Source organism: Olea europaea, unplaced genomic scaffold, assembly GCF_002742605.1.
Source record: "Olea europaea var. sylvestris unplaced genomic scaffold, O_europaea_v1 scaffold1467, whole genome shotgun sequence".
Classification (NCBI taxonomy): domain Eukaryota; kingdom Viridiplantae; phylum Streptophyta; class Magnoliopsida; order Lamiales; family Oleaceae; genus Olea; species Olea europaea.
In genome coordinates, this window is record NW_019232225.1 from 49,413 (window position 1) to 63,497 (window position 14,085).

Genomic DNA, 14,085 nt, shown 5'->3' on the forward strand with positions numbered 1-14,085 from the left:
TTATAGGCTATGCTACCATTAATGGCAATGACCTTTAGAGTTTCTCATCTTTTTCCTATATGGGACAAATTCATTTTTCCCACATAAACTCCCTTTTGAGTAGCACACTTTGAGCCTCAATTTCTCATTCACCCGAACATCATCTTTGGCAAGTAAGTATATAATTTCGATGTACTCACGGAGGAGAATACAAATCAACTTTCATCTTCCAAATTGAACAACCGAGTCCCACTCAAAACTCGTGCCAAAGCCGGCCCATAACTAAGTTTTTTTTTTCCAACAGAATATATGATGAAATATATGCATATAGTACCCGCACATGTCGTGCGAAGCTAGAACCATGGTTCGTGCTTCCTCAATTCCCTCTTTTACTGCTGGTGTCACCGTTGAATTCATCTTAAATTTCGATGGAGGAATTTCTTCTGGCCCCTTTTTTTGCATTCCCTTTGACTTTCTTCCCAGCGATCCATAATAAACTGGAATTGTTTCATCACGAGTGCCATATTCTTCTCTATGCTCATAGAACCCATTCCTGTTTCCATTCTTCCTTCCATACTCCTATGGTAATAATCCATTCGTTCCTCCAATACTCCCATGCAAACCATCAACGTCATGCCCCGGATAGCGCTCTGATACCAAAATGATAAGACCCTGCTGCCAATGCAAACCAAGGCAATTGAAGATGGAAAAATAGAATAAATCACCAAAGATAACTCTATAGAATGTTTCTGTAATGAACTTCAAAGGCAGACTACTACTCTAACCCCAAATGGAATTACACTGGAAATGTAAATGACAAGAATTAAATGGATAATTGGACTTTCGAGATGTCCAAGCTCTCCCCAGATTTCCTGATTTTTCCAGACCCCCTCTTCTCTTCCTTTCTTTGCTTATATTCTAGCCACTGACTAATTCTGTTATGAGCAAACGGTGGTTGGATATTCTTTCTTGTCCTTCCATTTCTTCCCTCGATCTTCCTTAAGTCCGTGGTACTTACTTTGGATAGGTGACCTATCACAAAACTCCACCAGCTGAAATCTGCATGGAGATTATTCCATGGGCAGATGGAAACATTGTCGGACACGCAAAACAGGTAGAGCAATGGAACATACATTAAATAAAAGTGTACTTCGGGTTACCTACCATATCCTGCAGAAAAGAAGAATGAAAATAATCCCAGTTTCCAGCCTTTTTATGTTTATTACAAATGGTCATATCCACTTTTCTCAGTGAAATTCTTCTCGTTTAAGAATACAAATTCACTCCACCCTATTCATTCATCAATAAAATGATTTCCATAGTCTCATTTTGCACGCAAAAAATTGATTTGTTTCACGTGAAACTGGAGAATGAAATCATCACCCACATTTTAAAAACACACTTTCCATCACCCAATATTCTTTATGTTTATAATTATTTCAATGTCAAAACTAATAAAAGATATTTAACACAATTGGAAGATTTAGTATAATGCTAAGGAATGACCAATTAAACAAAATTCAAATCATATAAATGTTGAGCAAATTGAAAAATAATAATAATAATAATAAATAAATAAAATAAAATATTAATACTCAGACTTCAAACGCATGCATCATTGATTTGCCTCAATTTTGAACTTCAATCGAAAATTGATATCGTCTTTAAGAAAGATACAATCCACTGATCCAGAAGATAGTTGCCTACATGTATGGCTATTAGTTTGAGTAAAAAGTTGTTCGAACACGGCAACGTTGGCAATTTACATTGGCAAAAGTAGAGGTAAAACATAGCATAGTTTCATCCAACGAGGCAAGTCTCGTTAGAGCTCGAACTTCACATCATTTTCCCTTCCTCCAACAATCCACTCTAAAGACCACCTCTTTATCATTGGTCATTTATGGTCTGAGATTCAGATGGGAAACACTTAAAATAAGTCCCCATTTGGCCCATTAAATTACATTTCACTTTTATCGATCTCTCTTCTATCTTCAATCGAACAATCTTCTATAAAATAATATTACACGTAAATCGAAAACTTTTATTTATTTTTCAACCACTCATTTTTCAAAAAAACACTATTCCACACATTTTCATTTCAAAAAATGGGACCAAACGGGGCTAAATGCACATTCACATTTAAGAATTGAAATATCATTAGGTCATCTGAATTGTACCTCATATGCATTTATGTCATTAAAAAAAAGGAAAAATTGCAAAATTGCAGCAGCGGTACCAAACTTTTCGTTTATTAGTAGACTTTGGCCAAACCTTCATTTTGTACCAGCGAAGGTCCCAAACCTTTCATAAATATGCAGCCGAAGTCCAGATGGATGGAATCCATCCATTTCACCGTTAGTTGACCAAAGAACTGACTTTGACTCCAATTTTGACCATATTAGTAAGGGCAAAATAGTAACTTGTATATTATCCCATTAATTAAATAAGTTAAATAGATAACCCATAAATAAAAAAAAATGAAAGAAAGAAAATGTGGGAAGCCGTTGAACTTCAAAGCTTCTCTCCAACAAAGTCTTTACATTTTCATCTGCCTCTGCAAACCCTCATTGTCTCTTTCTCTCTTCTCTCAATCATCCATCTCAATCTTTTCATTTTAGAGATAGAAAACGTTAGGATCGAACTGTGATCGTGAATTTTAGAGAGAGAAAATTAATGCTGTTGGAAGGCAAAGATCTGGGGCATCATCGACTGTGCACCACCAGTGGCAGTACTCCGATAATTTTCTAGAATCATCATCAAACGACTGATGGCTCCAATCAGCTGGTCTTCAGCATCCGCAGTCATCTAACAATGCAGTTCCTCCACTTCAAGTGCAGTTCTATTTTTCTGCGTTTCTTGTTGATCACATATATGCTAGATCTGAATATCTGACGCTGAGATCAAAAAAATTTCGATTTTTTATTTTTGAATTTTTTAAAATTAGGATTTTGGATACCATGATGGAGGGGGTCAGGACTCGAGAATGTCTAGGAGCGTGCAGGCGCACAGGACTTACAGTGGAAAAAGCGATTTGCTTGCTGAACCATTGACGCCACCACTAAATTCACGGCCGGAAAGTCAGAGAAGGAACGGGGAGGAGCAGGTTTCGCCAAATGAGTATAGTCCAGGGCTCTTGGATCTGCATTCTCTATGAGTACCCCAGTTCGGAGGTGGTGCTGGTTTCGATTTTGAGGCGAATTGGTGCTCGCATCAATTTTGATTTCTTATTTTGGTTCCATTTAGCAGTGAATAATAGGGTAGCCAAGGTGGCGGAGGTTGTGGAATTGATGGGGGCCGACGAATTTGGGCGGAGATGGCCAACCAGGGTTGGGTAGTCGACGACTTCACATTATGGTAGGGGTGAGGTAGGGGTGCAATCAGGGAAGAAGATGAAGATTGACTATTTTCTTTTTTTCTTTTTTTAGTTTAATTTAATTGTTAATAATATAGAAAAATAATGTTAATTCTAAATATACCATTTTACCCTTTCTAATTCAATCAATGTTGATCAAAATTCAATTTTATTGGTCAATTAATGGTCAAATTGACGGTTTCCATTCATTTGAACCCCCGGTGCATATTTTTGAAAGGTTTGGGACTATGGATGGCACAAACTAAAGGTTTGGGCAAAGTCTGCTAATAAACGAAAGGTTTGGTACCTCGACTGCAATTTTCCCTTAAAAAAAATGCTAAAGATGAATTTCATGCATTGGTGTCGCTGTGACGATAGCACTCTCGTCAATATATATAGAGGTTTGGCGTTCTAGAGAGTTCTAATTTTTTGTAAATGGGACTCATTGTTCAATTTATGTTATTGGAGGAACTCTTCCTAAAAAATTTAATTGCAATGAATTGTAAATGGAACATTTGCTCCATTTAATCTACTAATTATTATTATTATTATTTTCGAACAGGACCCCAATAAATTTTATCTGAAGCCTCCGGGGAAGTAAATACATGATGTGATGATAAATTTTAAAAAAATGCATTTTGCTCACTCTTATATTCAATCACATTCTCCAATAAAATAATATTATAATTAAAATCAGACATTTTTCTTATTTTTTAATCACACATTCTAAAAAAAATCATTATTTGAATTTCCTTTTTCTCAAAATTCATTTTTAATGGAACCCAAACAGGGGATATGAACTATGACGATGGATGAGGTGAAAGAGGAGTTGTCGACGGTCAAGGGTGGCAAATCTATTAAACTAGACATTGTGTTGATTTGATTGGGGTAGATGTGAGGGTGTTTACGAGACGCAAAAGTTTATTTTGGTATTTTTTTTTATCACGAGTAATTATTTTGTATCATGTGAAATATTTAAAGCGAACTATTCATTTCCTTATCCTTTTTCGAATAAAAAATAATAATAATAATAAATTATTTTTTGATTGAATCTTTTCTTACTCGGAGTGAATTGGTAAGAGGATTAAGAAGTTTACTGTTTGTTCATGCTAGTAATCAAGGAAACCTTGTCAAGTACACAACGATAATCGATAGAAGGAAAAATGTCGAAAATCTAATTGATGGTGTTTTGTTTTATTTATTTTTTTAAACTTTTAATGAGAGTTTATCTGTTTAAAAATCTATCAACAAAAATTGTCAATAGAAATAGAATAATGTTATGTAACCCAACTGGAATTGCAACATCAATCTATGTGACGTTAGATAGTAGGTTAAATGAAAAATGAAATTAAATGAGTCATGCAATTCTATTTATCATTTAATATCATATCAACACGACCTACACTGGTGTTGAAGCTAAATAGCTTTACTCAGAGAAATGTTTTGATTTTGAGTAGAAATTATAGCACAAGGCCAAGTCCAACTAGACTAGGATCGTCTGATTTTGTTAAAAATCAGATTTTTAATAAATTTTGATAAAAATTAATTAAATATTTTATTAAAAATTTGATAAAATTTGTGAATTCCATAAAACATATTTATAAAAATAATTATCAATTTTATCTTGGATTGATATCAATGTTTTAGTTAAAGCAAACATGGGCTGTATTTATCGAATTTAATAATTGATCTTAAAAAAATATTTTTAAAAGAATAATTAATACAAATAATCTATAATAGACAAACCAAGGATTGAGGAAAATATTATAGATCAGTCTTAACCAGCCAGTATCCATCTCACCTCATCCGGGAAGAGAGATTGTGGGGAGGTAGAAGCAACTTTCTAAGAGTCAAACTGGCTCAGGGAAATAGTAGAAATTTAACATTAACCTTTTGGATTCAGATCTCAACCGTATATCTATGTAAATTACACTTATTTATCGAGCTGCAGAGTCTGCCTCCCAAACCAAAATAAAAAAGAAAACAATATTTTTCAATGTCATGAGAAAAATGTAAAGAGATGAGATGATGCTCAATTGAACCTTTAGCAGTAGCAATTAAATTTCTGAATGATAATATTGAAATATCAAAATAACCCCCTTATATGAATCCCCATCTACCCAAAACGATACATATATCTGCAAATATATACTAAAAAACTAGACATGAATTTCTTCTACCAGATACAATGAGCATCACTAAGCTAAGTAAACTTATCTAGTCTCCAAGATTTTTTATAACCTGGAGGCCTGAAGTTTTCTAGCTGCATATTAGAGCTTGAACGGATCTGAGTCAATACGGAATCACCCATTTCTGATTTAATTGTCTCAAAGATGCTCCCAAGGACTTCGGCTGCAAGACCTATTTCGACAAGACTTCCTTGCTCTTCCCCACCTTCATTGATCAACCGCCCAACTTCAGAAAATGAAATGACGTCCTCCATTATGACTTTTGCAAAGATGCGGCCAAGAAACTCTGCTGCTCTAGGGGCATCATTTACAGCATCCTCCAATGCAGTGAGAACAGATTCAAACCTACCCAAGTGAGGAGAACCAAAAAATGGTGAAAAAGAGAACAATATACAATTTTCCACCTCTTAACAATCAGAGAAGGCATACCCTTTGATGAGCTGATCTTGACTTATCATTTCATCTCTAGCTTTCATAAGACCAATCAGGAGCTTTGTCAACAGATCTCTCTCTGCATCATTCCTCTCAAAAGAATCGGCAACCCAGAGAGAAATCATAGATGGATAGAAGCTGGGAGCATTCAATTCCTTGATGCACAAAGCAACTTCATTCTCATCTCTTGCACTAAAAAGACAATGATCGACGATTTTCATCTTCATAAAACTACTCAGAAATAAGGTTCTAGTGTTGTCCAAATGTAATGAGAAACAGAATGAAATTGGTGGCAAAAAAAGGCTCTGAAACGAATATTTTCTACCAATACTACTGACCATGTTAGATTATTTTTGAAAAAAAAAAAGAAAAAAAAAAAGTACTCAACTAGTCTCGTATAATAATTGATGCTGCTAATTTCACCAAGCTCGAAATCCCAAGAGCTACAACCAGCCCCTACCTACCAATCCTCACCAAGGTTGCCACGAAATAATACATTCGTATAAACTGGCAGCTAAATACAAATTTGCACATGATCTAGTTAACTTGCCCCAAAAAAGAAGTTAACAAAGCTTCCAATTTTGCATGACACAGGACTGAGCATTTACTCATACAAGCAAGAGGGACGAAAACGATGGAATATAAGTAAATTGTAGCTTGACTAAAGCCAGAAAAGATGGAAAAGTAATCTATCCCCGTGTCAAAGGTATGGTTCCAGCACTACCACAGGATTCCCATCATCAGAACCCTAAAACTCATCATTCATAATCGCCAGATCTCGACCAAAGCAACACCCATAATTCATTACATCCTTGATTACAGTATGCCCAACAGCAAGGCCTTGCACACACTTTGGATACAAGACATAGACACAGACACAAGTACAATAAGAACATAGAAAACAAAAAGCTAAACACGAGTGAGTGCAAGAAGAACAGAGGTAGCAAAAAGCTAAAAACAAGTGAAAGAAGAACAAAGGTAACAAAAAGCTAAAAACAAGTGAGAAGAACAAAGGTAACAAAAAGCTAAACTTTTACGTAAGTTCGGGCTCTGTTTAAGCCTCATTTTTTCCAAAAAAAAAATGCATTCTTAAACAGTGATTTAACATCATTTCAACCACACATTTTTCAATATAATAATATTATATGCAAATCAAAAACTTTTCCTCATTTTTTAACCACACATTCTCTATAAATCTATAATTCCAAAATACATTCTTTCAAAATAATATCGTTTAAACACACACTAGTATTGTTTTCCGTCGATGGTTGACCTCATCGGCAACATCCAGAAGAAGTTATTACTTGGGATTTTGATAACTATGTAAATTATGGTACTGGATGAAGTACTTCGTGATGAGTATGGAGTAACTCACAACGCCTTGATAGTTTTAGATTTTGGCAGGAACAAGTAACTCCATTTCCTACCTACTGATTTGTGCTAAGCTATAAAATTTAACAAACATATGTACAAGATATCTTTCGTTCAATAATTGGAATTGCAAAGCCCTGTGGTTGAGCTTCATATAACTTTTCCTAACATGCATATTAACAATTCCTGAGAAACATAGTCAAATGCTAGTTGAGAGGTAATGTAGCAGATGGAGTTAAAAATTAACAGACAGATCGGAAACACGAGGCATGATATAAGGTGATACCTATAAAATTCTTTAATTGCAGACATGGACATGTGTTGCAAACGCTCTTCTGGCAACATATTTTCTGATGAAGCATCTTGTATAAAAGCTAGGGGCCTATCTTGTGTAGAAGTAGGTAGAGATCTGTCAAAGTTGTGATCAGCATTTCTAATATCTCTATTCCGATGGTTAATACTTCGCTCTTGTAGATTTGATTGGTCATGAACAGATGGACTAGAAAACCTTTCCGGCATATATCTCGTCATGAGATCTTCTCTTTGACCATAAGCTGTCCGTTCTGGCACGGAACTAAATCCATTTAGGCTAGGTGCTATCCTACGTGCATCTCCAGGACTTGAAATCTCGACCAATGGAAGACCACGTGCTGATGGCTGCCCTCTGAAAGCCATTCCCCTTGCAAGACCACCTTGGGGACCAAGGGTTATGGAATCATTGCTGAGGGGCCTTTGAGGGAGAGAAACGGACATGCTTCTGTTCTCAAAGTGATGTCTCTCCTCCAATCGAACATCCTGAGAACCATGGCCACGAAGCTGTAGGGGTACAGCACGGAAACCAACCATCTGGGGACTAGGAGAAGATGACAGGTTGGGAGCTCTAGGAGCAAAATCCAGAGGTGGACCCCTTCTACCAGAAGTCCCAATGCTGGAAGCACGAGCCAACCTACTAGCTTGTGCCTGCCGTTCTTGAGCTGCATCTCTGTGCACTTCATCGATCTTCTTTGGCCCTTCAACTTTCCTCCTCTGTTGCCAGTTATTCTTTCTCAGATCAATTGAGTCTTTCAGCATAAACCTTACCCTAGAAGATAGTTTCATGTTGTTTGACAACCGGGCCATAATGTCAAAATAGGCATCCATGTGCTCCTTGGCTTTGGGATGATCTATCATCTCACCAATTGTGCTCATTAATTTGCACAAGGCTTCAACATCTTCCTCGTCAGGATTCTGATACTGGCCCAACAACTTCTTTATGCACTCATGCATTATTCTCTCTGTCAGCATTCTCTTCTTATACAGTTCCCCAATTAGTCTTATATTACCTAACATACGTCTCCGTGCTCGGAGCCTCTTCTCCTCTCTTTCATGTTCTGATTGTTTAGCTTCACCTTCCTCATCAGCTTTATTTGCCTCTTCTTCTTCCCTTTCCCCTCTCTCAAATTCCTCCTGGCATTTGTTCAGAAGTAATCTCTTAAAAGTAATTCTTTCATTTTCTACACTCAAATCAGGCAACTCCACCGCTAGATGAAAGCAGAAGTTAGCATACATCTCGCAGAAGGTGGGTTCCATCAAAGCTTTATCAAATATTTGAGAGATCACCCCAGAGAGAGTTACAACATTGTCAATGTTGACTTGTTTCACTTGCTGAAGCAATCTTCCAAAGTTTTGAGAATTAAGCTTGTTTAAGATGGCTTTCAACTGCCTCTGCTTGATTTCTTCCTCATCTGAAACTTTACCTATTTCATATTTCTTCTCAGCTTTGTGCATCGCCTGTAACGGTGTCTGAGGAGAAGGCATTAAACCCTTCTGAAAGGCAGTTCCACGCTGCCATCTGTCAGAATCAGAGTTATTCCTTTGCATAACTCCTTGTGGTCCCAAAGACGGCATTGGTCCAGTAAGGATTCCCCCAACATGCTGAATAGCTGTCTGTACACGAGGGTTCACTAGAACACCATAATTACCTCCTTGGCCAGGCCAAAGTTTCAGGTTCGGGCAATTGAGAAGACAAACCTGAAGCAGATGGATATTGTGCACAAACCTGCAACAATGATGCGCAACTAATAATTTATGGTAAAGCTGGCAATATGCATAATACCATTGGAGCAAAAAACAACCACCAAAGTACCTGATCACGCTGTCCTCTGTTGCTCGGTTTTTTGTGTTCATCCATAATGGAGTCAGGTTCATCAAATGTATTATTTCTAGCATCTCCAGCACCACTGGATGGTGAAGATGCAATGTCATCAACAAGAGCCAGAGAAGCAGAAGACAAAGTTTTGGGCCCTTCAGTCTCCATAGTAACAGAACCTCTCACAGTAGCTGATTGTTTACTTGCCATGGACACTGATGTAGATAATGGTTCAACACTAGGCTTTGACTGCTTCAAATAGCTTGAAGATGAAGGGTCAAAATCCTTTTGACAACACATAACTTCTCCACGGGGGCTTAAAGGTTTCATAGATTCTCCCTTTTCACTAGTTGGCAATGTGCCTTTATCCACATGAGAGCCAGAGGTTGGCTTTACTGTCACCTGCATTGAAATTATCCAGGCAAAGAGATTCTTAGATAACATTATCGCCCTCTCCAAACTTGATGACTGTGCAATATCGAGCAAACATCTACAGGTTTTATAAACCGAATTATGTAAGAGCAGTTGCAATCTTCAGGAAGGGCTGACTAACCTGATTAAAAAACCTCGGTGACTGAGAACTGGGAAGAATCTGGGCACTATTTGGTGGAAGGGAACTTGGAGGTGGAAAATAGAGGGAACCAGAATTATATGAAGTAGCATAATAGCTCATTGGCTGATTAGGAGGAAATGATGGAATAGGTTGTGAAGGAGGTGGCACATTAGGGTGAAACCTTGGACCTACAGATCCATCGAGTCTCAATTCTTCATGAGTTACAGGGTGAGTAATTTTTACTGTTTTACGAGAAGCCGTGAACTTTGCAGCCTGTTGTGGAGGACATTGTGGGGCCCTATTAATTCCTATGCTACCCAACTGAGGGGGCATCTGATGACCCATTTGCGATGAGTAGTTCAAGTTTTGACCCTGATGCATCAATCCTTGAGACTGCATCATATGTGGTGGTCGAAGACCTGAAACAAACATTGGTGGATTTCCCATGGGTAAAGGAATAGACATCCCCATTTGTATTGGGATTGGCAAAGATGTGGTCGGTGTGGCTTGTGACTGAATTTGGAGTTTAGGGACACCAAATTGAACTGGAACCTGTGGCTGGTTAAATTGCATTTGCATGGACATCCCAGACATAGGGTGTACAGACGGTTTTTGAGTTTGAGTCGCAAAAGGCGCAGCTGAAACTTGCACATCCCTCTTGGACTGGGATACTGGCTGAGCTTCACCGGTGTTTGGTTGATCATGGACCCTTGTGTCTTTTTTCAGCAGTCGCTGTTTGGGAATGGTTGGAGTTGGCACAGCAGGTGCAGCTTTTAAAGAGTCATGACTGGCCTGTTGAAAATAATAATCAGGGAAGGCCATCATCACAGTATGCAATCTGAGCAACAAAGTTATCTTTGAAACAGGCTCACTATCAACTAAGTATTGGTTGTTGAAAAATAATTTTGTGGTAGTTCTTAACTCAAAAAATGAGATAGCTATAAAGCGTTCATGCAAGTTTTATGGAGGTAATATATACACATGTATTTGAATGTATAAACATGTGAATGAAGGGGCAACTCTAAAAACATAAATTTTGCACTTAAAAATGGCATACAAAAAGACCAATGAGACAACCGGTCAGAGATTTAGAGCAGCTACATTCCCTTGTATCTAGTAAAGAGTACTATTTTTTAGTATTTTAATCTCCCTCTTATAAGCAGAGGAACACAACTCCAATCTAGCCCTTGTTTGAGCCGCATTATTTTCATAAAAATGCATATTTGAATAGTGTATTGATGGAAAATGTGTGGTTAAAAAATAAGAAAAAGTTTTAGATTTGCGTATAATATTATTTTATTGAAGAATGTGTGATTGAAATGATGTCAAATCACTGTTTAAAAATGTATTTTTTGAAAGAATGTAGGTCAAACAAGGCCCTATTATCGGTTGAACACCTGGATAAAAGAGAAACACCACTAACCTGATCTTTTTTCTGCTCATCCAAATTAGGTGGGGCTGAGCTTGTTCGAGCAGGAATCTACAAACATGGGGGAAAATGAATGTGGTATTGTGAAAAATGAAAGTAAAGAAACTGATGACACAAACTGATAAACAGAAACAAAAAGTATATCGAATTTATGCAATTTACAGTACCTGCATTCCGCTCATAAATCCAGGGCTTATAGACCCAAACTGTAGAGAAAATGAGCCGGAAGCATCTACTGCAGCTAAGGGATCCAAAATAATAGCAGCAAATATTCAACTACAGTTACAGAAAGTAAAGACTAGAGGAACAGATGTTAAAATATCATAAAGTGACTTAGCATTCTCTAATATTCAAATAAAACCAAAATGCTTAAAGATATCTTTGAACACATATCAAGTACAGGTTGGTTGCCATACCCTTTCCAGGTGTTGCAGAGCTGCTGGTATCAGAGCTAGTAGAAGTGCTGGTAGATGGAGCGGCAGTAGAAGCATTGGTAGATGGAGCTCTTGGAACAGCTTGTGTGATTCTCTGTGCTGGGGTGTCGATTGGGGTGACATTTGCACTCTTACTTGTAACTAATGCATCAGACACTCCTACAATAACAGCCACTAAAATTAAATACGAAAAAAATCGTCAAAAAATGGAAATAAAGAAAAAACTGGCATAACAACGCCCTCAGAATGCTGAAATATCAAACAAATAAATTGCACACACATTTAAGCAAGAAAATCCCGTCATAAATTTAAGTCCCCTTATGCAATTTCCAGATTTTAATGCTACAAATTAATAGACTGGTCTCATCTGAATATCACAACACCCTCATCATACCAGGTGTTGGCTGATGTCGTTGAGCACCATTTTGTACAACAGGCACTGGGAATGAATGGCTCGAATCCTGGATCACATTTGGACCGCGCACCCTAGATTGCCCCCCTTGTATGCTATTAGACTTCTTAGTACTGCACGCCCAAAATTTAATTATCATCCAAAATAAACATAATCCAGAACCACAAACCCTAGTTTCCATGTACAAAACAAAGCATTCATTCGCAAGTACGTCCATCCATACACCCATGCAAGTGTGTGGGTGTTCATATATATATATATATTGTGCAAGACAAATTTTTACAAAATAAACGCATGCACATACATATGTACCTGCGGTTGGAGATAGAGGGATTAGCGGTAGTGGCGGAGGAGGAGCCTCCGCCTCCACCACCACCGCCCTTAAAACCGCCAGAGAACTGGCGCTGCTGATTGAAACTACTGGATCGGCCGGTTTTCCTGTTCTGTCCAGACTCGGTCCTATCACCCCTTGAGGTATTGTGGGACATAAATTCTCACCTTCGGAAAAAAACAGAGCTTTACCCGATAATTTAAATTCTATTATTATCCCTACACAAAACAGATCGACTGATCAAATCAAAAAATACATCTTTCACATTTAATCAGAGAAAAAATAGGGAAAAAAATTGATTTATACAGTACCTTTACCGAAATTAGGGTTTTAATAAGAGTAAACAATGGCGGGAGCTATAAACAGAAACAGGAACAGAGGAGAAGAAGAAACAGAGAGCATGCTCTGTGTGTTTTGATTATGTCAGATAAATTGAGAGAGAGATGGGGGCGGAGAGAGGAAGTAAAATGTGCAGGTGTCTCTGAATATAAATCACATAATTAAGAGTAACATTAAGCTCCTGTTTTAGCCCCATTTGTTCGTCATTATTTGTTCATTAGAATAAAAAATATGATCGTTATTTATTACATTAAATTATTATATTTAACTTTTTATTTTTTATAAGTGATCTATAATGACTATATTTTTATTCTCATTTTTACATTAATATGTACCAAACGGGATTTTAAACTCTACTTTTCAAAAAATATATTTATACAAAATTTATTTTCAATCATATTTTTTCATAAAATAATATTATGCGTAAATATAAATTTATTTCTTATTTTATAATCACACATTATTCAAATAATTAATAAAATCCAAACAAGGGTTAAAATTCTACAAAATCGATTTACTATTCAAAACAAAATATTTGACATAAGAGATCGGTCAAAGATCAAGAACTAACTCAAATTATAAGATTGAAAATCTTATTAGTTAGTGACTTAGATTCAAGTTTCATATAGAGAAATAATGAAATTAAAAAATTATAATAAATATAAAATTATTAAAATAAAAATAAGACTAAATTAAGAAAATACAATTTTTCATGAAAAATGTTTTATGGCATGTTTGATTGGCCTAGAATTCCATGGAAATTTCCACTTTCTAGCTTTATCCTCGTTTGATGGCATATATTTACCATGGAATTGGTATTCCATATTTCCACCCCACGCACCACTTTTCCTTGTTTTCATGGAATTCCAATTCTTATGGGTATGTAAAAATTGGAATTCTAGGTTTTTTTTTTTTTTGTTGGTAATGGAAACAAATTTCTAAGAATTATTGTAAAAAAATATTTTCTTTTAATTAGCAATTTTCATATAAATCAAAGTCAAACGAACATCAAAAGATAGATGATTTTCTTGAATTTTTTCTCTTTTTTTGTTGTTGTTGGAAATGGAAACAAATTTCATTCCCAATACAGTAAAATTTATCTCTTTAATTGACAATTTTCATGTAAAATAAAATCA

General features: G+C 36.5%; 1 protein-coding gene across 1 annotated transcript; it reads right to left on the reverse strand.

Moving 5' to 3' along the window:
* Positions 1 to 5,335: 5,335 nt before the first annotated feature.
* LOC111376181 (eukaryotic translation initiation factor 4G-like) lies at positions 5,336 to 13,089 on the reverse strand. Its single transcript, XM_022999127.1, is given in 12 exon segments — positions 5,336 to 5,865; positions 5,950 to 6,144; positions 7,610 to 9,298; positions 9,300 to 9,361; positions 9,449 to 9,853; positions 10,005 to 10,796; positions 11,428 to 11,484; positions 11,601 to 11,674; positions 11,850 to 12,026; positions 12,262 to 12,392; positions 12,592 to 12,828; positions 12,922 to 13,089. Coding segments are annotated over 11 exon segments (4,089 nt in total). The 5' UTR covers positions 12,768 to 12,828; positions 12,922 to 13,089; the 3' UTR covers positions 5,336 to 5,534.
* Positions 13,090 to 14,085: the final 996 nt, after the last annotated feature.